Source organism: Oryctolagus cuniculus, chromosome 3 (assembly GCF_964237555.1).
Source record: "Oryctolagus cuniculus chromosome 3, mOryCun1.1, whole genome shotgun sequence".
Taxonomy (NCBI): Eukaryota; Metazoa; Chordata; class Mammalia; order Lagomorpha; family Leporidae; genus Oryctolagus; species Oryctolagus cuniculus.
Window position 1 is genome coordinate 1,477,386 of NC_091434.1, and position 26,437 is coordinate 1,503,822.

The following is a 26,437-nucleotide window of genomic DNA, read 5'->3' on the forward strand; positions in this document are numbered from 1 at the left end:
TGTGACACGTGCAGTATGGTCCTAGTCCTGTGTGTGACCCGCGCAGTATGGTCCTCGTCCTGTGTGTGACCCGCGCAGTATGGTCCCCGTCCCATGCGTGTGACCCGCGCAGTATGGTCCCTGTCCCATGCATGTGACACATGCAGTATGGGCCCCGTCCCATGTGTGTGACCCGCACAGTATGGTCTCCGTCCCATGCATGTGACGTACAGTATGGGCCTCGTCCTGTGTGTGACCCGTGCAGTATGGTCCCCGTCCTGTGTGTGACCCGTGCAGTATGGTCCCTGTCCTGTGTGTGACCCGCGCAGTATGGTCCTAGTCCTGTGTGTGACCCGCACAGTATGGGCCCCGTCCCATGTGTGTGACCCGCGCAGTATGGGCCTCGTCCTGTGTGTGTGACCCGCGCAGTGGTGGGGCCCCTGGTCTTGGAGTCTGCGGTACCTGGTATCGTTGCACGGCTGCTGTTCCCGCCTGCTGCTGTGACACTCAGACTTCCCTGACGTCCTGAAAGAAACACAGTGGTCCTTAGATGAAGGCAGCCCACGCCATCTGAACACACTATCGTGGTCGGCAGGTGTGTGGCGTCTGCCTGCCGTGGGCACCCCGGGCTGAGGATCTGCTTGTGCAGACGCCGCACATGGCGCAGAGCCAGCGTGCCTGTGTGTTGCCGTTGCCAGTTGTGCTTCACGTGGGCTGATGGGCACCCGTGGGCGAGGGGCCCCGGGTGCAGGTGTGATGGGACCAGGCCACCCCTGCCCCGCTCCGGGGCCTGAGGCATCTGAGCCAGGCTTCGTCTGCGAGACGAATGGAACCTGCACTGCTGGGCTTGGCAGCCTCCCGCAGCACCTGTGCCAGCTCCCACCTGGCGCCATCCCACGCCCGCGTGGCTCCTCTGTGCGTGGGTAAACAAGCACTCCTGGCATCTGCTGCGGCGATGGTTGTGGGATGTGTTTCCACACAGCCTGGTAGCCACTCCTTCCCTCCCCAGTGGCTCTCCACAGGCACGTGTAGTTGGTGGCCGTGGCTGCCACCATTGCCTTGTGTGGCGGCCCCGCCTGCACAGATCCTCGGGGAGCAGCCACCTGGGATGTCCCCCGGTGCCCCTGGTGTCCTTGGGACCTGCCACAGGCCTCCGCCCCCGCTGTTTTCCAGGGTCTGCAACAAGGAGGGGCAGGGGCCCGGGTTCTTTGCTCTTTCCCCGGGAGACCCCGCCCCTGCCCTGGAGGCTGAACTGTTGTGGGGGGGGGGGTGCAGTGCTGTGCCCTGCCTGGCCACGGTCCTTGGAGCTTTCCACCGGAGCTGCGGGGAGAGGGCTCTGCTCCTCCGAGGGCTGTGCTGGGCCAGTGAGTCCAGGCACTGCTCTGCTCAGTCCTGGCCGTTGGCAGGAGAAGCAAAAGGGAGGGATGGCCAGGCCACTGACCATGGGCTGGGTGGTGTGCGGAGTGGTCCCTGACCATGGGTTGGGTGGTAGGCGGAGCGGTCCCTGACCATGGGCTGGGTGGTAGGCGGAGCGGTCCCTGACCATGGGCTGGGTGGTGGGCGGAGTGGTCCCTGACCATGGGTTGGGTGGTAGGCGGAGCGGTCCCTGACCATGGGCTGGGTGGTGGGCGGAGCGGTCCCTGACCATGGGTTGAGTGGTGGGCGGAGCGCTCCCTGACCATGGGTTGGGTGGTAGGTGGAGCAGTCCCTGACCATGGGCTGGGTGGTGGGCGGAGCGGTCCCTGGGGCCCCCATGCCCTGCGCTGCCCTTTTCGAATGTTGGGCACTGGGGTGCACTCTGCCCTCTGGGAGCCACCCTGGGCTTTGATGCGGGCTTCCCCCTGCCTTTGCAGGCTCAGATCTGGTACCCATCCTCAGCCAATAACAGCCTGGGCTTGTACTGACTTCCGGTGACGAATCCAGACCTGGAACTAGGCAGAACCAGCCCAGCTTCCACCTGAGGACTGGGCAGAGGGACAGCCCCTGCCTCCTCCCCTGGGGGCGGGGCCGACCTCGTGTCTGCTGTCACCGCCTGTCTGCCATGTTCGGGGACTGAATCGAGACCTTCCCAGTCCTGGCTTAGGCACACGTGTGCAGTGTGTGCTCACGCTGGAGTCGGGGCTCTGCAGGCTCTGGCCGCCCGGCTGCCTGCTTCTGAGGCCGGGGCTCTGTTCAGGTGCTTGTCCTTTCTGGACCCAGGTGCCCCCGACTGCTGGCTCCTTGAGAACAGGGCCAACACATAGCAGGTGTAGTAGGTGCTTTTTCATTTGTTTTGGTAATATTTATTTATTCGAATACTTGAAGGAGAGAGTGCCACAGAGACAGAGATCCATCTTCCATCTGCTGGGTCACTCCCCAAATACTACCACAGCCAGGGCTGGGCCAGACGGAAGCCAGGAGCTCAGCGCTCCACCTGGGTCTCCCATGTGGGTGGCAGGGGTCCAGGCATTTGGGCCATCTTCCACTGCTTTGCCAGGCTCATAGCGCAGAGCTGGATCGTAAGCAGAGCAGCCGGCACTCACACCGGTGCTCTGATATGGGATGCCAGCATCCAGGTTGGCAGCTTAGCTCCCTGTGCTCCGATGCCGGCCCCAGTCACACAGTGGGTTCTGTTGGGAACGAGTGGCAGGTGATTGGAGACTTGCCTCTGTCGGGTGCGCAGCACAGGTGTCAGCTGGACGTCTCGCATCCGGTGCTGGAAGGAGGGCGCGTGTTGGCTGTGGGATTTGCCTGAAGCAGATTGAACTCAGGGTGTCCGGGGGCCAGAGTATGGGACACGGTGGGCTGCAGTGGGGTGGCAGTAAGCAGGTGCCGGTTCTGGCATGGGTGAGGTAGAGGGCAGTGTTGGGCAGTTAGTGAGGCCCCTGTATACTCAGTGACCCTGGCCTGCCCCTCCCTGCTGGCAGTGGGCACCTGTTGGAGTTGATCAGCTTTCTCCCTGCTCCTTTGCCCCTGCTGTAACGAGATCAGCACAGGGAGAAAAGACAGCTCGGCTGCCTGCAGAGTGCCTCTGGGTGGGGATCCGGAGTGGGATTCGGGCAGGGCTGTCTCAGTGGAGCGTGTGGTCTGCTCCGACACGTGTGGGCTCTGGGCATGCCCTCCGAACCTGTGAGTGTCTATGAGCCTGGCTCCTGGTCCTGTCTCTGTCTCGGGACTTCTGTGTGCTTGTCCCACCCACTGGGCGAGCGTGGAGCATGGAGCAGCCACTCTGGCTGCCCATGTGCCTGCCCCTCGTCTGAGCCCCGTGCCCACCCCTGGACAACACACTCTCTGGAAGACAGACTGCACATCTCCTGTCAGTGTGGTGGACTTAAGCTGGGAGACAGCTCCTCCTCTGCAGTGAGTGTAGAGGGCCGCTGGAGTCTGAGCCTGATTCTAGAGCCTGGAGCCTGGAGCCTGGAGCCTGAGCCAGGAGCCTGAGCCTGAGCCTGAGCCTGAGCCTGGAGACTGAGCCTGAGCCTGAGCCTGGAGCCTGAGCCTGAGCCTGGAGCCTGAGCCTGGAGCCTGAGCCTGGAGCCTGAGCCTGAGCCTGAGCCTGAGCCTGGAGCCTGAGCCTGAGCCTGAGCCTGAGCCTGAGCCTGAGCCTGAGCCTGGAGCCTGGAGCCTGAGCCTGAGCCTGGAGCCTGGAGCCTGAGCCTGGAGCCTGAGCCTGAGTCTGAACCTGGAGCCTGAGCCTGGAGCCTGAGCCTGAGCCTGAGCCTGAGCCTGAACCTGGAGCCTGAGACTGGAGCCTGGAGCCTGAGCCTGGAGCCTGGAGCCTGAGCCTGGAGCCTGGAGCCTGGAGCCTGAGCCTGAGCCTGGAGCCTGAGCCTGAACCTGGAGCCTGGAGCCTGAGCCTGAGCCTGAGCCTGGAGCCTGAGCCTGAGCCTGAGCCTGAGCCTGAGCCTGGAGCCTGAGCCTGAGCCTGAGCCTGAGCCTGGAGCCTGAGCCTGAGCCTGAGCCTGAGCCTGGAGCCTGAGCCTGAGCCTGAGCCTGAGCCTGAGCCTGAACGTGAGCCTGGAGCCTGAACCTGAGCCTGAGCCTGAACGTGAGCCTGGAGCCTGAGCCTGGAGCCTGAGCCTGAGCCTGGAGCCTGAGCCTGGAGCCTGAGCCTGAGCCTGAACCTGGAGACTGAGCCTGAGCCTGGAGCCTGAGCCTGGAGCCTGAGCCTGAGCCTGAACCTGGAGACTGAGCCTGAGCCTGGAGCCTGAGCCTGAGCCTGGAGCCTGAGCCTGGAGCCTGAGCCTGAGCCTGAGCCTGGAGCCTGAGCCTGAGCCTGGAGCCTGAGCCTGGAGCCTGAGCCTGAGCCTGAACCTGGAGACTGAGCCTGAGCCTGGAGCCTGGAGCCTGAGCCTGGAGCCTGGAGCCCGCCCCCGGCCCCGGCAGTCAGGGACGCGGGGATGGCCCACAGCTGGCCGCTGGCACGCCGGGCCTTGCCCAGTCTGTAGTAATGAGAAGCGGCTTCGGCGCTCAGCTCTGTTTGCACAGTCCCCCCAGGGATGGCGGCCTGGATGGCCCGCTCACCGGTCAGACTTCCTGTGGTTCGGTGGTTTGCTTCTGAGTGCTAGCTGCTTCCGAAGCCCCTAAGTTGTTCGCCAACCACATGCTCTCCCCACTGTGGAGGGGACAAAGACAGAAATTTCCCAGATGTCTCCAAGTCAGGGCTGGGCCAGGCTGAAGCCAGCGGTCACTCAATCTGGGTCTCCCACGTGGGTATCGGGAACCCAGCCATCTGAGCCGTCTCCTGGTGCCTCCCGGGGTACCTGTTAGCAGGAAGCTGGGGTGCAGAGTGGAGCTGACTCAGCCAGTGCCCCCACGCGGGATGCGGTGTCCCAAGCCGTGGTTTAACTGCTGTGCCAAGCACCCAGCCCTGGAGGGGACATCTTGACCAGAGAGGCCAGGCGTGGGAGGGAGCCCCGGCCCTGCTGTCACAGCAGAGCCCGGGGTGGGGGGTGGGCATGTTTGGGGTGACCCCGTCTCCCTAGGCAAGCTCCGGAGGGGCAGGAGGGGTGGGGGTGGCCGCTTCCCCGGGGAGGCTCCCGATCGCCCCTCCTGTTGGCTGTGGGTCTCCCAGGCTCCCGCGACTCAGGCTGCTGTGGCCGCGTTGCTGCCTGTCTTCAAAGACGAACCTCCGTCAGGCCGCAGGCGAGCGCTTGCCTCAGCCGTGAGCGTGGGGTGTGAGGAGGGCAGGAGCAGGGCGCTTGCCCGGCGCGCGTTTGCTGCCAGTGCTGCGTGAGCCTGCCCTGGCGTGGCTGGGCCGGAACGTAAACAGTGTGCTGCGCAAGCCGCCAGCCGAGCCTCTCGTGGCGATCCCGTGTATCATCTGTCTGTTATGTAATGTGACAACATGGAGGTGAAATGGAAACCAGATGTCAGGGCGGGGCCGAGGGAGCCGTCCTCAGCCAGCGCCCGGGAGCAGGCAGGGCCTGGGCCGCCGCCCCGTGAAACCATCGAATGCCCTCGGAGGAGCGACTGCTGACGGGTCTCTGGGCACGAGCAGAAGTCCTGCCTGAAGGTAAAGTGCCGGTGGGCTAGGAGTGCCTCTGCGGGCAGACACGCGTCCCGGGGTTCCGGCGCGCTGCGGCCTGGTGACTTGTTAGCGGACCCGGGTTAGAATGCTGGGGCCGAGGGCTCTGGCCACCGCCCTTGGCCTGCGAGATGCCTCCAAAGGGCTCCGGATTAGGAGTGAAGGGGGGAGGTGTGGTTGGTCAGGGACTGGCTGTGTGGCCGGGGCCAGTGAGCGCTTACTGAGGGCTGGCTGCTCCACACTCGGGGCCCTAAAGAGGCAGCTCGCGGGCAGCAGAGGCCTCCGTGCTGTGCTGGGGGCCGAGCCCTGCCCCGCGCAGAGGTGGGCGCTGGGTGCCCTTGGGGAGTGAAAGGCACACCCCGTCCGTCAGAAGTGTGGTCTCCCTGGCTGGAAGCCGCCGTGGCCTCGGGTGAAGGCTGCGTGTTTCACTCGGACCAGAACCAGAGGCGTCTCCGCTGCTCTTTCCGTTCGGTCACGGATCTGCTGGGGAAAGCTGCGGCTTCCTCGCTGTGCTAAGGAGACGCTGGAGCGGAGCTCGGGGTGTGGCCGGGCCCCTCACCCTGGTTGGTTAAAGCTATGGAAGTGTTGCTTTCTCACTAGGAAGGGCTGTGGCCGGAAGCCACACAGGCGATCCCGCGTCCCGGGTCACCAGAGCCTGTGTCGGAGGTAGAAGGGGATCCCGGCTCCTTCCCGTCCCAAGGGCGGGGCTCTGTGCCGGGCTCTCCCGCTCACCGTGTCTGTGGGCCGTGGCTCCTGTGCAGGGGAGCGTTTCCTGGGTGCTGGGCCTGGCGAGATGTGTTCACGCAGCTTCGTCGTTTTAAAACACACCTGAGGGAGCAGAGAGGCTGGGGGGCCACGCCATGCTGTGCGGGAGGGGGCTGCAGCTGGGTCCTGGCTGTGCAGATGTCAGGAATCCCAGTGCTGTAGGGACAGGCGTGCGTGACGGTTCTGGGCGCTTCGGGCCGCAGCGTCTGGAAAGAAGTGGAGAACGCTCACCGGCCTCGCTCCGCTTCACCCGTTCTAAGAGGAAGCTGAGGAGGGGCCGTCGCGGCCGTGCTCGCCTAGAACCGGTGTGGCCGTCAGACAGTTACGCGAGCGAGTGCCCCGTCCGTGTTGGGAAGTGGACTTGGGGTGCTCAGTGAGCTGCCGGGGCGGGCCGCAGCAGTGCCCGTGTTTCCTGCGCAAGGACGGGGTGGGGGGGACATGCCTTTCTGCTCGCGGAGCACCCCTGCCCTGCGGGCTCCTGGCCAGCAGTGGGGACCTGGTTGTGACCACCTGGCCCCCGAGGTCTTGGGGCTCCCACCCTTGGAGGCTCCTCTCCCGCCTCCCTGCTTGGGCTGTAGGGCCTCACCAGGAGGCAGGCTCTTCAGTGTTTCATTTCTAAATATAGCCCCTGCTTCTGTTTTTAAAAATAGTTCATGCTTCCCGGAGGATCCTGGACACAGTTCCCATCCATCCCAGGGTGGCTGTTGGAACGTGGAGCCCACCCTGGGGCTCGGGGCGTTGTGCCCAAGCTCTCCTCCTGTCTTTCCAGACAAGGTGCAGGCCCAGTTGAGCATGGACGTCCTGAGGGCTCTACCCCCGGGGGTCGATGGAGTGTCTGAGGCCCAGGAGATGCTGGGATGGCACAGCCCAACCTGGCCAGCCCCTGGGGCCCCCACTCCTCCCTGACTCTCCAGACCCGGGGCATGGAGCTTCCCCAGGGAGGTGGACACAGGTGCAGCCCCCCCGCCCCCGCATCCCCATATACCCTGGACATCCCTACGGGTTCCTGTGGTCTCTTTGGAAAGTTTTCTCCACCAGTGGTGTCCTGGCCTAGGGGTAAGTGGGAAGTGGGGCTGTGGCTGCCTGGTGATTTGCTGGGGACATTGGGGAAGGGTCTTGCCTTGGCTATTTATTTATTTATTTATTTGAAAGGCAGAGTTACAGAGAGGGAGAGATGGAAGACAGAGAGAGAGAGAGAAAGAGAAAGAGAGAGCTTCCATCTGCTGGTTCACTCCCCAAATGCTGCAACAGCCAGGGCAGGGCAGGCTGAAGGCAGGAGCCAGGAGCTTCCTCCAGGTCTCCCACATGAGTGCAGGGGCCCAGGACTATCTTCTGCAGCTTTCTCAGGCTCATAGCAAGAAGCTGGATCAGAAGTGGAACAGCCAGGATTGGAACCAGCACCCACGTGGGATGCTGGCACAGCAGGGAGCAACTTTACCCACTACACCACAGCACCGGCCCCGTCAGTTGGCTCTTACACCACCACTCCTGTGTTACCAGGGCCTGGAGCCTGGGGGCTGTGGTTGAGCAGGTGTCCTGTGGTTTAAGTAAGGAGCCTTTTCCACTTTCGGTTCACATCATGAACATAAGGGGGTTAGGGTGGCTTGGCCCCTGGGGCAGGTGAGAGAGAGCAGCCCCGCCCCCTGGGGCAGGTGTGAGAGAGGCAGCCCTGCCCCCTGGGGGGCAGGTGAGAGAGGCAGCCCCGCCCCCTGGGGCAGGTGAGAGCGAGCAGCCCCGCCCCCTGGGGCAGGTGTGAGAGGCAGCCCCGCCCCCTGGGGCAGGTGAGAGAGAGCAGCCCCGCCCCCTGGGGCAGGTGAGAGAGAGCAGCCCCGCCCCCTGGGGGGCAGGTGTGAGAGAGGCAGCCCCGCCCCCTGGGGCAGGTGTGAGAGGCAGCCCCGCCCCCTGGGGGGCAGGTGAGAGAGGCAGCCCCGCCCCCTGGGGGGCAGGTGAGAGAGAGCAGCCCCGCCCCCTGGGGCAGGTGAGAGAGGCAGCCCCGCCCCCTGGGGCAGGTGAGAGAGAGCAGCCCCGCCCCCTGGGAGGCAGGTGAGAGAGAGCAGCCCCGCCCCCTGGGGCAGGTGAGAGCGAGCAGCCCCGCCCCCTGGGGCCTGGGCGGCAGACATGACCTGCCCCACTGTCACTGTCTGGACTCTCCTGCCAGCTGAAACCCCTCCCAGGTTCTCGTGGCTTTGTGAGCCTTCTAGCTCATGAGACGATGGGAGATGACAAGATGTGGAGACTGGGTGCCCCAGGCACGTGATGTCCAGAGCAGAGCTGGGGTCCTCGCACTCCGCGGCAGCACGTGTTTCTAGAAGAGGGGAGGGCTCACCCCACTGTACTTGACCTGATGTTTTCTGCGTGAAGCAGGCACTGCAGGGGGCTTGGGGGCCTGTCCACAGGGGCTGCTGTGGGAGCCTCACTCTGCCTCTGCCCACATGCCCGTGTGGACGTTGTTCAGGTTTGCGGCCATGCGTAGGGGACCGGCATCTTTGCCCTTTGCAGGGCCTTGCACCTCCCTGGAGCTGGGCCTGTGTGTAGGTGAGTGCCTGCCGCCAGGGACGGTGGGGACTTGGTGGGTGAACCCAGCTGACCCATGCAGATCGTTTGCTTGTGATTGAGAAGCTAAACCCAGAGCTTGTCCCATCTGCCTTCACGTTTGGACGTTTCTAGGTTAAGCATTCTTGCTTGAATACAGCTTGGGTAGAAATTGTATCTTTTTTATGTCAGAAATATAGGGGCAGGAAAATTGGGAGGCCCCTTGCCCTTCTTCTCTGGGCCTGGCCAAATGGCTGCCACAACGGGGCAGAACCGGGCTGTCTCCACCAGTGCGTGCGCATGCGTGCTGGAGTTGCCGTTGACCCCACTCGTGCCCAGGCCAGGAGCTGCAGATCCACGGTGCGCCACTGGGGTCAGGCTTGGCAGAGCTCTCTGGGCCACAGGCGTGAGGTGCATCCCTGCCATCGCTCAGAAAACCTACAGGACATTGAAGGCTTGCCAGTCAGCCTCCCTGTGCTGGCCGCCAGCCCAGCTGCTGTCACCACGTCAGAGCTTTAGATGAGTGACAGAGACGGTGGCTGTGAAACAGGAGAACGCACACGTCTGTGCTCGTGCTGCACAGGCCTGTGTCCCCACTGGAAGGGTGACCTGGGCACAGAGGCTGCGGCCAGGGTGCCACCTCCTGACAGACTCCAGGCCGAGGGGGCAGGTGGCGGTGGACGGTTTACACATGTGTGTGTATGTGTGTGCATGAACATGTATGTGTGCATGTGCCTGTGTGTCTGTGTATGTGTGAGCATGGATGTGTGTGTGTGCATGTATACGTATCTGTGCATATGTGTACGCACGCTTGGGTGTGTACATGCATATGTGTATGGCATGTTATGTGTATATGCGTGCAGGTATGCATGTGCACATGTGTGTATGCATGATGTGCATGTGCATGTCTGCATGTACATGCATGTGTGTATGCACGTGTGTGCATGATCATGTATGTGTGCATGTGCCTGTGTGTCTGAGTGTGTATGTGTGAGCATGGATGTGTGTGTGCATGTATGCGTATCTGTGCATATGTGCACACACGCTTGGGTGTGTACATATATAGTGTATGGCATGTCATGTGTATCTGCGTGCAGGTATGCATGTGTACATGTGTGTATGAATGATGTGTTTGTGCATGTCTGCATGTACATGCATGTGTGTATGCACGTGTGTGCATGATCATGCATGTGTGCATGTGCCTGTGTGTCTGTGTATGTGTGTGCATGGATGTGTGTGCATGTATGCGTATCTGTGCATATGTGCACGCACGCTTGGGTGTGTACATGCATATGTGTATGGCATGTCATGTGTATATGTGTGCGGGTATGCATGTGTACATGTGTGTATGCATGATGTGCATGTGCATGTACATGCATGTGTGTATGCACGTGTGTGTGTGTGTGGGGTTCACTTTGGGGTCTTCTTGTGCTCGACAGGAAATGCTGGCTCTGAGTTGTTCCTGATTCCCGTTAAGTAGAAAAGGGAACAGATTCCCGGCATCCATCTGCCTGTGCAGCACGAGGAGACAGCTTTTGTTTTTTTTTCAAGATTTATTTTATTTATTTGAAAGAGTTACAGAGAGAGAGGTCTTCCATCCGCTGGTTCACTCCACAGGTGGCTGCAATGGCCAGAGCTGTGCTGATCTGAAGCCAGGAGCCAGGAGCTTCTTCTGGGTCTCCCAGGCAGGTGCAGGGGCCCAAGGACTTGGGCCATCTTCCACTGCTATCCCAGGCCACAGCGGAGAGCTGGATGGGAAGTGGAGCAGCTGGGACTTGAACCTGCGCCCATATGGGATGCCGGTGTTTCAGGCCAGAGCTCTAACCCGCTGTGCCACAGCGCCGGCCTGGGGAGAGTTTTGCAGGGGACACTGGTTCTGTGCCCAGTGTGCCCCTCGTGCCTCGGTCCTTGTGAAGCAGCGCGTCCTTTGAAGAGCAGGCTCCCAGGGCGTTAAGCAGTCTGCCTGCGCACTGAGCCTGCGCGTGCTTTCATCCTGTCCTGTGATGGCCTCTGCCCTGGCGGCCGCCTGGCTTGTGGCTCTGCGCTTCCAGACTACTGACCAAGTATCACCACGTCACCATGCCACCACCTGGCGTTGTCATTTCATGCCTGCCGTGTGCCCAGTGTTGACAAGCCCGTGTGACTGATCCTGCGGCAGGCGGCAAGTGAGTGAACCGGCAGCAGGGACCTCCCCTGTGCCAGGCTCATGCCCCAGCCCACATGGGCGATTTTGCTGCTTCCAGCCTCCTGTGGGAAAGGACTCAGGTTAGGTGACTGGTCTGAGGTCTGCTGCCTTCCGTGGGGGCTGCATTTGCACCCCGCGGTCTGACTCCAGGGTGCGTCTGCCAGCCTGGTGAGGCGTGGCTCCTGGGAAGGTGCTGTTTCTGCAGCCAGCTGGCAGACAGGGACCTTTGGGCTGGACAGGGGCAGGCCTGCGACCTTGGGCTGAACTTGAGCAGGATCCTGGGGGAGGGGCCTTCGGGGTGCAGTGAGATCCTGTCTCCCCGAGAATGCAGAGGAGCTCAGAGGACGCAGTTGCGAGGGAGGGGCCCCCAGTGCGCTGGGGCCTGGGGAGGTGAGACACAGGCAGGGCTGGCGCAGACCGGGAAGGTTGTCCTGGGGCCGCAGCTCACCCTCGGGTTTTCTCAGCTGAGAGGGTGATGATGGCGAGGATTTCAGAGGACACAGCTGGACAGCTGCGGGGTGGGGGGCAGCAGGGAGGCGTGGTTCTCTCCTGTTCTGGGGAGCGGGTGCCAGCGGCCATCCTGGGACGAGGGATGGAGGGGAGGGTGTCTCCCTCTAGGACAGCACAGGGGTGAGAGGACGTGGTGTGAGCGTTCCACTGGCTGTCGACAAGGAACAGCGGCAGAGAGGCCATGAAAAACCGACTTCAGCTGGTCAGCTTTGGTGGCAGGGACCCTGCCCTCGCTCCCTCAGCCCTGGGGGATTAGCAAAGGCCAGGCCTGCGCCAGACCCTGAGGTCTGCGTCCAGGTGAGCACTCTGAACTCAGCTGGTTTCCTGCTCAGTGCAGCAGCTGGTAGTATCCTGGCCTGGGGTGGGGTGGGGTGGGGTGGGGGGGGCGCAAGGATTGGAGACGTGAGGTGGCAGGCCTGTTCCTTCCCCGTGCCTGTGGGACCCTCCTTGCAGGGCGCGTCCTGGCTGGGAGTGTCCATGTGCGCGCCCCACTGTCAGGGAGCAGTGGGGAGAATATAGGGCAGGACTGTGCTTAGCGCAGAGAACCACCTCGCGGTGACGGCCTGAACCGCGGTCGGGCTTCCCTAGCCTGCTGCTCTCCGGTGCTTCCCTCCCAGCAGGCAGTGCAGCTGCTCAGAGCGGGACGGTGGGCGACAGGCATGCTCAGGGCTGCCCGGCTCCTGCAGAGTTGGAAAAGGGAAACCCTGGCTGACCTGTGGGGAGCCCAGGCCGGGCCGTGGGGAGTGTGGCTGTGGGGAGTGCGGCCGTGGGGAGTGCGGCTGTGGGGAGCCCAGCCGGGCCGTGGAGAGCCCAGCCGGGCCATGGGGAGTGCGACTGTGGGGTGTGCAGGCCAGGGCTGTGGGGAGTGCAGGCCGGGCCATGGGGAGTGCGGCTGTAGGGAGCCCAGCCGGGCTGTGGGGTGTGCAGGCCAGGGCTGTGGGGAGTGCAGGCCAGGGCTGTGGAGAGCGCAGGCCAGGGCTGTGGGGAGCCCAGCCGGGCCGTGGGGAGCGCAGGCTGGGCTGTGGGGAGCACAGGCTGGGCTGCTTTGGTCTTGGGCGTAACCACGGTGTGGTTTCCCCTTCCCAGATCCTCTGCTGCTGACCCTGTAGGTTACGGTGAGGAGAGCAGGTTCCGTGTTAGCCTGGGCTCTCCGGCAGGCCCTCGTCCCCACCTTTCCCCAGCGGTCAGCCTCAGAACCAGCCACGTGAGACTAGTGGGTCACTTTGCATTTGAGTAGCCAGATCCATTGTGGCCACGTTTGCCTTTCCCTTGATTTTGAAATGAACTTCTTAGAAGTAAGTGGTTGACTTGGGCCCTGGGCTTCGGCCACCACCTGCTGTGCCGTCCTGAGCAGTCGCGTGCGCTCTTGGGAAAAGCCTGGGGGAACTCCAGCATCCTCGTCTTCGTGGGACAAGAGTGGTGGCGCTCAGCACGTTGGCTGCTGACGGGCGAGCTGCCCGGCATGGCATCGCTGCAGGCACCTTCCGTGGCCAGGGAGGTATCCCCCACTCCACCGTGTCGGAGGCTGAGGCCTTTTCTGGTTAAGGGGGGATGGGTGGTGGTGAGGAGTGTGCTCAGTCACAGGGCCTGGAGCTCAGGGGCACCTTTCTCTCGCCTGTCTTCATGAAGGGCACACGAGCAGCATGGGGGCCTGGAAGTGTGGAGCCCTGAGGGAGGCCTGGCTCGGCCTTCCCCACCCTGGCCCAGACTCCGGGCTGCCTGGACAGGGGGACACTCTGCCGTAGTGAGGCGCCTCTTCCGAGAGGAGAGGTGGGTTGTGGTCCCTCCTCGGGCTCCTGCGGGTCCAGTGGGGATCGAGTCATCCCCCGCATAGCGTGGTCCAGAGCGGAGAGGAACCGGCACAGGGCCCTGCCCGGGCTCTCCTGCGCACCCTGAGGATGGGCTTGTGGCCGGCTGCTGGGGCAGCTTGGCGGTGCGTGGACGGGAGGGTAAGGCAGCTCCTTGCGTCTCCCTTCTCCTCCCGTCTTCCCACTACCCAGCAGGCTGCAGTTCTAGAAGAGAAAGCAGGGCCCAGCTGGCAGGAGACGGCTGTGAGGACTGCAGAGGCCTGGCTGGCTGCAGCTCGAGGAAGGACACTGCTGCCGAGTGCCATGTCTCCTGTTCTGCACGGACACCGGGCCCCACGCCTTCCACAGAGCCACAGAGGGGAACAGTCGGGCCTGTCAAGCCCGAGAGTCCAGAACTTTCTACGATGGTGCACGGGCTCTGTAGCTGCACTGGCACAGGGGCAGCCCCTGGCCAGATGGGCTGTGGAGCACTCGGGAACTGCATTTTGGGTAAAAATCGGTCCCAGCAGGTGGGCTGCTGTCCCGCGGCACCCTCCCAGCACATGGCTCGCTCCTTGTGGCCACGTCCCAGCGAGCGCCAGGGAGGTGGGCGGGCCCCGGAGCATGTGCAGCTGCTTAGACCGCGGCCGTGTTTCCCTCAGGCCGTGCAGGTGGACGCGGGCGCCCTCGTCCTGGCTGTCGTGCCGCGGTGTGAGTGGACGTGAGCAGCCCTGCTCGGCAGTAGCCTTCTTGCCGCTTCAAGAAGAAACTAACGGAGACGCTGCTGTGCAGGCTGGCCCACTGGGGACGCGTCTCACTCCCGTGCTGCCAGGTGTCTTGACTCGGAGATTCACGAGGGTTTGAGGCTTGGAAATAAGACCAGGGAGTCACAGAGGAGGGCGCTGCGACGCGGTGTGCTCCGAGGACATCGCCTTCTTCATCCTGTGACACCGTCACGTCTACGGCGTCTGAAGAATTCGGTAGAAGTAGTCCTCGGTGTTCTGTTGGGTGAATTTAAGTGCCATCCTGGCCTCGCTCTGTGAGCAGTGTGCTGGTTTCCACATTGTGGGTCTGGAATGTTCCTGTCGTGTGCGTGACCCAGGGATTTAGGGAGGAGGCCGTGGTGGTGTGGTGGGGCTTGAGAGGCCCCGCTGAGAGTGCTCCCTCAAGGGCCGGCGACTGCGGCCCCCAGGCCCAGCTGAGAGTGCTCCCTCAAGGGCTGGCGACTGCGGCCCCCAGGCCCCGCTGAGAGTGCTCCCTCAAGGGCCGGCGACTGCGGCCCCCAGGCCCCGCTGAGAGTGCTCCCTCAAGGGCCGGCGACTGCGGCCCCCAGGCCCAGCTGAGAGTGCTCCCTCAAGGGCCGGCGACTGCGGCCCCCAGGCCCAGCTGAGAGTGCTCCCTCAAGGGCCGGCGACTGCGGCCCCCAGGCCCCGCTGAGAGTGCTCCCTCAAGGGCTGGCGACTGCGGCCCCCAGGCCCCCGGGGCCCCGGCTCAGACTGCTCGCAGTTGCGCTTGAACTTGAGGCTGCCGTGGCCTCTGGCGGAGGTGCAAGGGCTCTGCACGTCTGGGTCCCTCCTCCCTGTCAGGTTCTGGATGACGGGTCTGTCTAGGGCGCAGCCAGCTCAGGCGCAGAGCCTAGGCTTGACCCTGTTCTTGACCCCAGGTCTGTCTGCTCCTGGAATTCTCGTACGTTGCTCTCGTCCCCCGTATTGCAATCGTGCCAACATGTGGTTGGGAGAATTACTTGGTTTGGTGTCCCGCCTTTTGTCAGCCTGTTCATTCTTCACTGGGTGAAACGTGCGCACCCAGCAGGGTCCAGCAGGTGCAGCTGTCTGCGCGGCGCTTGCTTCCTGTCTCTCAGCACCCCTCTGTCTGCACGGGTGGCCGCAGTAGCTGGCGTGGCAGTGACTGGACTTGAGGCGCCCGTGGGATGGATGTGTTTCTCCGGACGTTCAAGAGCACCATGGAGTTTTGTGTGGAGTCTCCCTTCGCTCTCCAGGTCTCTGAGGCGATGTGCCTGGGTTTCCAGGACATGGTTTTCACGTCCCTGGTCTCTGGCAGGGCACAGCCCCGTCCGCTGAGACTGAGCAGGGCAGGTGTGTGGGGGGGTACTAATCGTGGCTTCCGTGGTGCTGCTCGTGTGGCCTGCGCCCACAGCGCTTCCTTTGCTCGGGTGGCCACCTACCAGGGCACTTCAGCAAATTCATGGAAAACAGAATTAAACGATAAGCTTGTTTTAGTACAAGCATTTTTGAAGTTCTCGTGTAGTTTTGTTCACAGTACGCGTTTTCCAGGAACCTGTTGAAGACTTTTCTGTGTATTAGACATTGTTGGCTCACGTCTTGCCGCAGGGACATCTATGGCTTGGCTGCTCTGGGGCAGTGTGGGACTCCTTCTAAAGTTTAGTGCACTTCACTGCCCACCCCCATGCGGGCGGTCGGTCAGGTTGAGGTCTGACTGACCCACGACCTCACCTCCCCCCACTCAGTTTGGGGAAGTGCCCGCCGCTGTGGGGGACTTGGGGCTCAGTGCGCCTCTGGCTGCCTTGTCTTAGTTTCTGCTTCTGTCTGTGCTATGTCAAGTGCCTCAGCAGGATCTAGAGGGGCCGAGTGAGGCTGGCTCCTTGGTCCGAGTGGTGCCGTGTCCCTGCCTGGGGACTGGAGCAGGGCGCAGGCCTGCCTGGTTGCTCTGTAGTATCAACACAAGCAGAAGTGCGGTTGCGCTGCATTTTGCCTGCACCCCAGGGAGCATCTTTGGGAAGCTCTCAGATGACTGCTCACTCACTTGGCAGGGGTAAGCGGAGACTGACTGTCAGGGGAGATCAGAGCGGGGAGTTCCTGCATCGTGTGTCTCGGACAGGCCGGTCAGGGATGCAGTTGGGAGCCCAGCGCTGTCTGTTGCTCCACCACCGAGACCCTCCGGGACCCCGTCCCATCCCAGCCACGGGCACGTTGGGCAGTGCTCCCCAGTGTGCTGCTGAGTGCTGGGTTTCGAGGACAAGAGCCAGACTTGGCCAGGTGGATGTGGAGTACCCCACAAATGTCGGCCGCATGGCGACCCTGTCGGGAGGCAGGGCCGCAGGAAGGGTCCCGGCTGGCTCTGGAGGTGGAGCGTCAGCCCCGGCTGGCTGGCTGTGTCCAGAGCTGAGGACTGGCAAATGACAGGAACGCAGCAGAGACCCCGCCCACGGTGCGTGCACGCGTCTGTGCGCAGTATGCGTGTGTGCGGAGCTCAGAGAGTGCGTGCTGACTGCATGGCTGCTGCTTCCGTCTGAGCAGGCACTGGTCAGGCGCTGCCTGCCTAGTGCCAGTGACCCTGCGTGTCCCCGAGGTCTCAGCCTCGGCGTCCTCCTCTGTGAGGTGCAGGCCTCTGTGAGGCGGGGTCACCGCGTGTAGGAGTGGGCCCCAGTGGGCGGGGCCCTGTGCTGTGAGCAGCGCCTGCCAGGGAAGCCTGGGTTGGCCACGAGAAGGTGACGGGGCCGTGGGACGGGCGCCTCCCACGTGGCCTGTCCAGGCTGCTTGTGCTGAGAAGCACGGCGGGGACTTCGGTGGCGCTGGTTGCGGTGAGGACGTGGTCAGGACAAGAATGGGGTGGGTGTTCGGTGCAGCCAAGACTGCTTGGAATGCCCATGCGCTGTATCCGAGTGCCTGGGTCGAGCCCCTGCCCTACCCCCAGTTCTAGCTTCCTGCTGATGCGCACCTGGGGAGACAGCAGGTGATGGCCGAGTCCTGGGGTCCAGTGTCGCCACCCACGAGGGGAACCTGGATGGAGTTCTGGGCTCCTGACGTCTGCGTGGGCACCCGGCTGTGCTGAGCATTTGGTTAGGGTGCGTGGGAGCCTCTGCGTCTTTCCCGTAAATGAAGTAATTAAGAGTTTTACAAAGGGAACGCCCACACACCTGGACTGGAAGCGTGGCCTAACAGAGCCGAGCGAACGCTGGGACAGGTGACGGTGACAGTGACTGAGCGGCCGCGCTGCCTCCTTCTCTCTCTCATGTCAGCCTAGTGCCTGCTCGCTTTAGGAAACTACGAATTCAGCACCTTGTAGATGGAGAAAGGGCCCCGGACTCCTCTTCCCGTCGCCCGGAGTCCCCGCGGCGCGCACTTGGACCCATCCTTGGGCTGTCAGCTGGGCTGTCACACGGCTGCTGTCAGAGCTGGAGGCTGCCGCTTTGCGTTCCCCTTGCCAGTGTCCGCAGTTCTTCCTGTGCCTGCGGACGGCCGGGCGCTGTCCTGTCCCTGGGCTGGGAGGGCCGTCCTTGTGGCTCTGTCTAGACCTGGCTTCCCAGCTCGCCCTGCGTCCCCCCTGCTCCTCCTCGGAGCCAGAACGGCGGCTTCTCTCCATGGCCCTCAGGCGGGGACCTGGCCGCTGGCCGGGGAGGTGGGCATCGTGGGGTCGGGGGAGGTGAGCTCCTGGCTGACCCCAGCTGGGCGGTCCCCTCCTGCCTCCCCGCTGCAGCCTGTCATCTCCAGCTGTGCTCACGTGCCTGGCCCCAGCTGGGGTGGACTTTGGGGACCTGTGAAGATCCCCCACGTGTCCCCAGCCCTGGTGGAGCAGCCCTCTGCACGGTCAGGCGCCTGCTGCTTGTCATTCAGCCCAGCATCCCCTCCTGTCTGAGCGCAGTGGACACAGCTCCTGAGAGCCTCTGGTGCCCGCTGCCCTCCGCATCTTGCATGCGCCTGTGCCACAGCCTCTAGAAGGGCCTGCTGAAGGTCAGGTGTGCTCGGGCAGCCCCTGCTGCAGCCCCCCCCTCCCCGGGAGGGATTCCTTCTAAAGTTTAGTTCACTTCACTGCCCACCCCCACGCGGGCGGTCAGGTTGAGGTCTGACTGACCCACGCACCTCACCTCCCTCCACTCAGAGTTTGGGGTGCACGCACTGTGCTGGGGTCCCAGGACACTGTGCTGAGTTCCGCGGGTGCATGCACTGTGCTGGGGTCCCTGGTGCATGCTGGGGTCCCAGGACACTGTGCTGAGTTCCGCGGGTGCACGCACTGTGCTGGGGTCCCAGGAAGTCTGCGTGCAAGGCGATTGTCCTCAGTCACCCGGACTCTCCCGGACACAGACCTGCCCTCTGTCCTTACTGCTCCTTGTCTTATTAAAAAGCAAAACCAAACTTCCCTTCCTCAAGGCCAGAAAGGTACCCTGTGTGTTTCCCCTTTAAACCTGGGATGTTTTGGCTTTTTTGACGGCTTTGATGTGTCCGATGGTACGAGGTGGGTGTCCATTACATCCTCCACCCCCACCCTGACTCCTTTACAAAAATAATTCCATCTTACTTGAAAGGCAAAGACAGAAGAGAGAGAGAGATCACTGTCTGCTGGTTCCCTTCCCAAATGTCTCACGGCCAGGACTAGGCCAGGCCGAAGCCAGGAGCCAGGGGCTCCATCTGCATCTCTCGCGGGTGGCGGGACCCAAGGAGCCGAAACTGCTATGGGATGCGTGTTAGCAGCAGCTGGGTCAGGAGCCAAGGGGCCAGGACCGGTACCAGGCACTGCAGTGAGCAGGGCTCCAGCTGCTGACGCAGGTGCCCACGTCTGTCCCCTTTAGATGTCCGTGACCGGGGAAGCTGAGGTGCCTGTGGGCGGTGTCCCTGCAGCCTCAGCTGTGCAGGGCTCTGCCCGGGCCGGGGCTTCCGGCGGCGTCAGCCTGGGCTCTAGCCCCTGATGGCGACCCCTCCAGGAACAAGTTCTTGGAAAAGCCAGCCTGGAACTTGGTTGGCACTGCATCGCTCGGTGTGGATGAGCTGAGGAGAACTGATGTGTTTGTGTGTTTGTGTCCTGTATTCCTGTAGACCGGGTCTGTAGAATTTTCCAGCAGACTTTGTGATTTTCTCCATAAAGGTGCTGGGTGGGTGTTAGATTTATTCTTTGGTCGATTGCAGTTTGTTTTTCTGCCATTGACAGTTTTTGTTTGAAGTCTTCTGTTGCTATTATATGGAAATATAGTCGGTTTTGTGCTTTGTTTTTATCCAGTCATTTTACTCAAAATCTCAGAATCTCTAGACATCTTCCTGCTGCCTCTTCTGGATGTCCGAGGCAGAGTGGCCGTGGTCTGGGCTCTCTGCTGGCTGGGCCGGAAGTGAGCCTGCAGGAGGCGTGGGCACCCGGCCTCCCGGGGTGGCCCTGGGTGCGGGCTGGGAAGCGTCTGGCGCTCTCCAGTTGACAGTGATGCTGGACGCAGGCCGGGAGGTCCTCTCACGGCGCTTTAGTTGCCCAGTGCCTCCGCCTGGGCTGTGCCGGCACCGCAGCTTCCCCTCCAGTCACAGTGCGGCGAGTCGCCGGCGTTCTCCTGTCACCCTCCCTCCGTCACATGCTTTCTGATACATTTCTTTTTTTTGCTTTTTTCTTTTTTTAAAAGATTATTTATTTATTTGAAAGTCACAGTTACACAGAGAGAGGAGAGGCAGAGAGATAGAGAGAGAGAGGTCTTCCATCCGCTGGTTCACTCTCCAATTGGCTGCAATGTCCGGAGCTGCACCAATCCTAAGCCATAGCAGAGAGCTGGATCGGAAGTGGAGCAGCTGGGACTTGAACCAGTGCCCATATGGGATGCTGGCACAGATTAGGTTTGGTAGAGCTGTAGGATTTTTTTGCCGGCCCCTTGCCCATATTCTTGAGTGTTTGGTTTTACAAAACTTCAAGGTGTGCCCCCTGCCCCTGTCACACTTGGGACCGTCTCCTCCCTCTCTGGGCCCACGGCTGGCCGTGTGAGGCCAGGGGTGGCCTCGCTGGGACGTCTGGTGGCGGCGAGGAGCTGGCCTCGTGCCCACGCTTTCCTTCCCTGCCGGCAAGTGTGCCTCCTCGGGCCTCGCGGGCCCTGAGCTGGCAGCGTGGCTGCACCAGCAGGGGGTCCCAGGTCTGCTCCTCGGGTCTCCCTCACTGTGCCCTGACTCACTGAACCTCGGTGTTTTGTGTGGTGTCAGTCCCTGCGCCGACCCTGGGGAGTTGGAAGTCCATCTCCGACGCCTCCTATTTTGAGGGTTTGCTTTGTTCTGTCCCCAAGTCGCTGCTTTGCGCACTCCAGCTGCTGTCCCTCTTTCATTGCTTAGTGGTTTTCCAGTGATTACTAAACCTTGCATTTGGTTGAAATACCTGCAGAAGAAGGATGGCAGGGAAAGGTATCAGTGAGATTTTTTCTTTGAAATTTCACAGATGGTGACTGTGTTGTGTTCCCGGTGCTGTGCGTCTCTGTGCGTGCGGGCTTGCATTTGGTTGGCGTGCCCGTGTGGCTGGCTTACGTGTGCACAGGTGGGGCCTGGCCCGGGGCGCCCTCCTCAGCCAGAGATCCGGGGCTCTTTCACCACGCACCCCGCGTCCGCCACACTGCCTGCCGAGGGCTGCAGCCCTGCAGGGCCCTGGTGGCCTCGTCCTTGGCCTGGTCCACCCCTGCCTGCTGGCAGCGCAGCTCAGCCGGTTTCTGCCTCTCTGGAGGGCGTCCTCACTGCCAGCAGTGCGACAGACCCCACTCAGAGCAGAGTCCCAGCGGCCGTGACCGCTGCCACAGTCCAGAGAGGACGTCGTGAGGACTTCGTAGCCGGGGCCCTGGCCTGCGTCCTCTAGGCCCATCCCCCATCCTCATTTCCCTCCAGGCCCAGCAGTGCCACTGTGCAGGCTGCCCCCCCTGCACCCCCCCCCTCGCTCGGCGGAGCCCCAGCCTCGCCGTGGGCCTGTGTCTGGTTGCTCCTCCCTCCCCCACTTCCCCACGGATGCTGCCCCTTGAGGACGTGAGCCCAGCTCCCAGGGGGCGTCCTCTGCTTCCAGCACGGCCCTGTCCTGCACCGCGTGGCTCGTCTCTGCCCTCAAGCGTGGTAGGCCTTCCAGTTGGCCGTGAAGGTGGACTTGATGGCCTGAGTGGGATGCAGCTTCCCTGGCACTTTGGGCCTGAGGGTCTGTGGCCTCCTGATGCCTTCGGTCCCGAAGCCAGCTGCTTAGCCGGAAGGAGTTCTGTTGTGGCTCTCGGTTCTGGTGGGTCCCGGTCCAGGACTGGGCAGCCCCGTTGTTGGGGCCCCCGGGGAAGGCTTACCTGCTGTCAGGGCACCAGGGCCATGCAGGGCAGCCCTGGCGGGGGGAGGAGCGGGCCTGTCTCTGTCCTCCTGTGCAGGGCAGCCCTGGCGGGGGGAGGAGCGGGCCTGTCTCTGTCCTCCTGTGCAGGGCAGCCCTGGCGGGGGGAGGAGCGGGCCTGTCTCTGTCCTCCTGTGCAGGGCAGCCCTGGGCCGGGGGGAGGAGCGGGTCTGTCTCTGTCCTCCTGTGCAGGCAGCCCTGGGCCGGGGGGGGGGTGGGTGGGCGGGGGGAGGAGGGGACCTGTCTCTGTCCTCCTGTGCAGGGCAGCCCTGGGCCGAGGGGAGGAGCGGGCCTGTCTCTGTCCTCCTGTGCAGGGCAGCCCTGGGCCGGGGGGAGGAGTGGGCCTGTCTCCGTCCTCCTGTGCAGGGCAGCCCTGGCGGGGGGAGGAGTGGGCCTGTCTGTCCTGTGCAGGGCAGCCCTGGCCGGGGGAGGAGTGGGCCTGTCTGTCCTGTGCAGGGCAACCCTGGCGGGGGAAGGAGGGGAAGGGAAGGAGCGGGCCTGTCTCTGTCCTCCTGTGCAGGCAGCCCTGGGCTGGGGGGGGGGGTGGGCGGGGGGAGGAGGGGACCTGTCTCTGTCCTCCTGTGCAGGGCAGCCCTGGGCCGAGGGGAGGAGCGGGCCTGTCTCTGTCCTCCTGTGCAGGCAGCCCTGGGCCGGGGGGAGGAGCGGGCCTGTCTCCGTCCTCCTGTGCAGGGCAGCCCTGGCGGGGGGAGGAGTGGGCCTGTCTGTCCTGTGCAGGGCAGCCCTGGCCGGGGGAGGAGTGGGCCTGTCTGTCCTGTGCAGGGCAACCCTGGCGGGGGAAGGAGGGGAAGGGAAGGAGCGGGCCTGTCTCTGTCCTCCTGTGCAGGCAGCCCTGGGCCGGGTTGGGGGTGGGGGTGGGTGGGTAGTGGGCCTGTCTCTGTCCTCCTGAAGCCACCGGGTTCTGATCCTGGGCTGCCCGGATCCCGTCCCGCCACTGCCCAGAGGCCCCGCCCCCTCAGCGCCAGGTGTAACACAGGGGCCTTTGGGGGACATGGAAGCCGGAGCACGCGCTCGTTTTCCTGTGCTTTTAGTCACTCCCACAGCCCTGGCCTCCCTCCCGCTGCGTCTCTGAAGACTTCTCCCCGGGCTGCTGTCTGGCTCGCTCTGCCCGTCTACTTTGGTGAGAGATGTAGGATGCTCCCAGGGCTGGGGGGCTCAGGCACGTGGGCGGGGCGGCTGCTGCCGGGCACCTGAGCCCCCGCCCTTCCTGCAGCACCTGTGCAGTGTGGTGGGGCCAGCTGCCCTGGCCGGCTCTACTCTGTCAGCGAGCAAGTGCAAACTGTCGCCAGGGTCACTCTGATGCCGGGGTTGGGAGTGGGGGGGCAGGGAAGGGGTCCTGAGATGCTGGCCTGAGGCCTCTCACATGGGCCCTGAGCATCTGTTGTGGGGCCCAGCAGTGGCCTGAGCCCTCACCTTTGTCCTGGCCTCCCACTTCTGGCACACTCCCTTTGGCCACTCCTTCCACCTGTGACTTGAGTCAGATGGAGAACTTGAGCCCCTCAGAGCCACAGGCCTCAGCATTGCGGCCCACGCTGTGGCCTGCGTGCTCGCCTCCCGTTCGGTGTGGCTCAGAGGCCCACAGAGGGGCCGGCCTGTGGCTGACCGCAGGGCTTCTCTCCAGCTCGGTGCAGGCCCTGTGGCCCATGAGGAGGAGGAGCTGCGAGTGGAGGCGGAGACAGTGGAAGGGACCGTACCACAAGGCCGGCCTCATCTCTCGCCAGAGGTGCTGGTCGGCCGCAGGCGGGAGCGGCCGGTGGAGGCCCCGGCGAGAGGCAGTGCCTTCTGCGGCAGCCCAGCCCCGCGGGCCCTGGCTCCCAGAGGTGCGCAGACGGAAAGCCTGCGGACCATTTCGTTTGCCTACGTCCTTCCTGGATGAGCCTTCCCTAAACGTCTCAAGGCGGCTGGCGTGGCCGTGGGGACTGGTTGTAAGCAGAGACCTTGTGAAAATGAAATTATGCAAACACACACATAAATCATGATAGCAAAGATAAGGCTGGCCAGAACCAGGACCCGCTCGACAGTCCTGGGCTGGCGTGCCGCACTGGCTCCCGTCCGGGCTGAGGGCCGTGCGTCCTTTCTCAGCCCTGCCCCGTGTCCGGGGGTGAACCAGGACCCACTAGCCCACTCAGCAGTCCTGGGCTGGTGTGCCGCATTGGCTCCCGTCCGGGCTGAGGGCCGTGCGTCCTTTCTCAGCTCTGCCCCGTGTCCGGGGTGAGGAGGGGGATGACAGACCCTGGGAGGATTGCAGGTTTGTTTGTTTGGTTCCAATGTGTTTATAGTAAAGGGGACAGATTTCTGTGTATCACATACATGGTTTTCGCATGTAATGATGCTTCTACCCCGTCCACCCTCCTTTCTTGTTGTACTTTCTCTTGCACGCTGTCCTGTCCATCACAACAAAATGGATGCAGTTGGAGACCACGATGCCCAGTGAAACAGCCAGTCCCAAGACAGATGCCCCGTGTTTCCTCTGATTTCTGGTAACTGACAGAAGTATGAAGAGTACCACGCACAGCAAGTGAAACTGCATCTTGGGATTCCATAGTTGTTTAGAGCCCTAGTCTGTTCTCCCAAGGAACAGTGGTCTTTCCGTGCCCACGGCTCCTGGCCAAGACGTGGTCTGATCTGATCCATGTCCCCGCAGTGGACGGGCCAGCAGGGGCTGCTCCTGGTCCCAGGGGCCACCTGCCGGCCGAGGCCTCGGTTCACATCAGGCCTGGTGGGGGCTGCTGCTGCCACCACTGTTACTGCTTTTGTTGAATTCTGTATTTAGAGGAGGGTTCAGTTTGTGACTACAAAGTACACTGGAAGCATGTTGTCACGGGGTTTGTTTTTACACAGGGCCCCCGTGGCACGGACTGGCAGTCACCTGTCACTGCGGACGCTTCCAGGACATTGTCGTCCTGCCGTCGGCTGCTCGGTCTCGTGTGGCGTTCCCTTGGTTGCAGGCCACGCGCTTGCCAGCCTGAGCAGCTGCTGTGGGGCTTTGGTGTGCGGTGTCAGCTGAGTGGATGCCGAGAGCCACCCACGTCTCCCGTCCTGCGTCCCGTTGGAGGGAGTGCTGGGCACGGCTTAGTCACGCTTACCAGGAACCTGGGATCCAGCAGAGCTGACTTCCCAGAAAGAGCTTTGTGTTCGGCTGCATTCCTGGTGGGTTCCGCATGAAGGAGCCCGGCACGGCGGTGCTGGGAGAGCTGTGGCCTGCCGGAGACCCCGGCACCCCAGCGCCCGTGCGTGCTCCTGCGCCGCGGACTGGTGGCATGGATCCAGATAAGGCATGTAATAGAGAATGTTCCAGATGGCTCTTTTCCTTGGATCAACATGTTTTGCAGGTTGGCGCTGGAGCCAGCATTTGTCTCCGGTGACACTGGGGCCGTGAGTCAGTGTGAGCGCCCAGCATGGCTGTCCAGCATGGGCCCCAGGGTCGTCAGAACAAGGGGCACCACAGAGAGGAGGTTCAGGGATGTGAGGAGTGGGCTTCCTGTGGGGGTGCGTGTTTTGGGGAGCATGCTTCTGGTGGTGGAGTCCAGAGGAGAACTGGGGAGGGGCCGTGCTCAGAGGCCTTGGCGGCAGCGTGTGTGCAGGATCTATGGGGACACTTGCCCAGGGCTTCGGCCTTTACCGCTTCCTTGGGGGGACGCTCCGGTTCCTGATGCAGCCCGGCTCTTGGCCGAGGTGTGGTCTGATCCATGTCCCCGCAGTGGGCCGGCCAGCAGGGGCTGCCCCTGTTCCCAGTGGCCACCTGCTGGCTGAGGCCTCGGTTCACTTCAGGCCCAGTGGGGCTGCTGCCGCAGCCTTTGCCGCTTGTCCCGGCTTGCCCTCCCCCGCTGCGGGGCCACCCTCCCGCAACTTGCTCGGGGTTTTCTCCTGGGACAGTGGAAGGGACAGATTTTGCGGTCTGCACTTCAATGGTGTGAGAGGACCTGCCTGGTGGGCTTGCCCAGGCCTGGGGGCCTGTGGGAGGTGTGGAGCAGGGGTCCGGCAGGGGCTCTGTGTGTTGAGTGTCTCTGGGAAACAGAAAATCCTGATAGGGAGGCCCCTCCTGCCCTGGGATTTGCTCTCTGAACAGGGAGGCATGCTCAGAGCGGCCCTGGTCCTCTGGACTCGCCCCGCCCTTGCCCTGCCGGGGGTGGGCTGCCTGCCCCTGCCATGTTTGCCTCTTTCAGGTCTCCAGTGCTGCCTCCAACCCCAAAGCACAGTCGTCGGTGCAGGCAGGGGAGGAGGGTCGGGCAGGACTGCTTCTCCCTGGACCCCCGGGTCACAGCCATCAGTGTCCACAGGGGAGGAGGGCTGGGCAGGGGACCGCTTCTCCCTGGACCCCCGGGTCACAGCCGTCGGTGCCCACAGGGGAGGAGGGCCGGGCAGGGGACCGCTTCTCCCTGGACCCCCGGGTCACAGCCGGTGCCCACAGGGGAGGAGGGCTGGGCAGGGGACCGCTTCTCCCTGGATCCCCTGGGTCACAGCCATCAGTGTCCACAGGGGAGGAGGGCCGGGCAGGGACCGCTTCTCCCTGGACCCCCGGGTCACAGCCGTCGGTGCCCACAGGGGAGGAGGGCCGGGCAGGGACCGCTTCTCCCTGGACCCCTGGGTCACAGCTGCTGCCCACAGGGGAGGAGGGCCGGGCAGGGACCGCTTCTCCCTGGACCCCCGGGTCACAGCTGCTGCCCACAGGGGAGGAAGGCCGGGCAGGGACCGCTTCTCCCTGGACCCCCGGGTCACAGCCGGTGCCCACAGGGGAGGAGGGCTGAGCAGGGACTGCTTCTCCCTGGACCCCCGGGTCACAGCCGGTGCCCACAGGGGAGGAGGGCTGAGCAGGGACTGCTTCTCCCTGGACCCCCGGGTCACAGCCGGTGCCCACAGGGGAGGAGGGCCGGGCAGGGACCGCTTCTCCCTGGAAGTTCAGAATCCTCTAGAGGTCAGCTATGGCAAACTCCAATGTGGCAAGGCGTTCTTGACTGATAAGTGATGTACAATGCTTCTTTATACTTTAAAATTTTTTCTTTTGCTCACCAATTAGTTTGTCACAGTTTTTCACACCTTCATAAATGCTTTCACTGGCCTTGGAGAAGACCCTGGCTGGTGGAGGCCAGGCCT

General features: G+C 63.1%; 1 protein-coding gene across 10 annotated transcripts in view; it reads left to right on the forward strand.

The window, feature by feature from the left end:
- The window catches only part of HDAC4 (histone deacetylase 4), a 268,181-nt gene that overhangs the window by 71,166 nt on the left and 170,578 nt on the right, over positions 1-26,437 (forward strand). For 2 of the 10 annotated variants that reach the window (XM_070071470.1, XM_070071469.1), the window contains exon 1: positions 5,105-5,473. The exons of 3 other annotated variants lie outside the window; for them this stretch is intronic. In XM_070071470.1, coding sequence (XP_069927571.1) covers positions 5,413-5,473 — 61 coding nt within the window. In that variant the 5' untranslated portion in view covers positions 5,105-5,412. Of the gene's footprint in view, positions 1-5,098; positions 5,474-26,437 lie in introns of those variants that run through there. 5 more of the 10 variants (XM_070071468.1, XM_070071467.1, XM_070071471.1 and 2 more) reach the window with 5 other exon arrangements.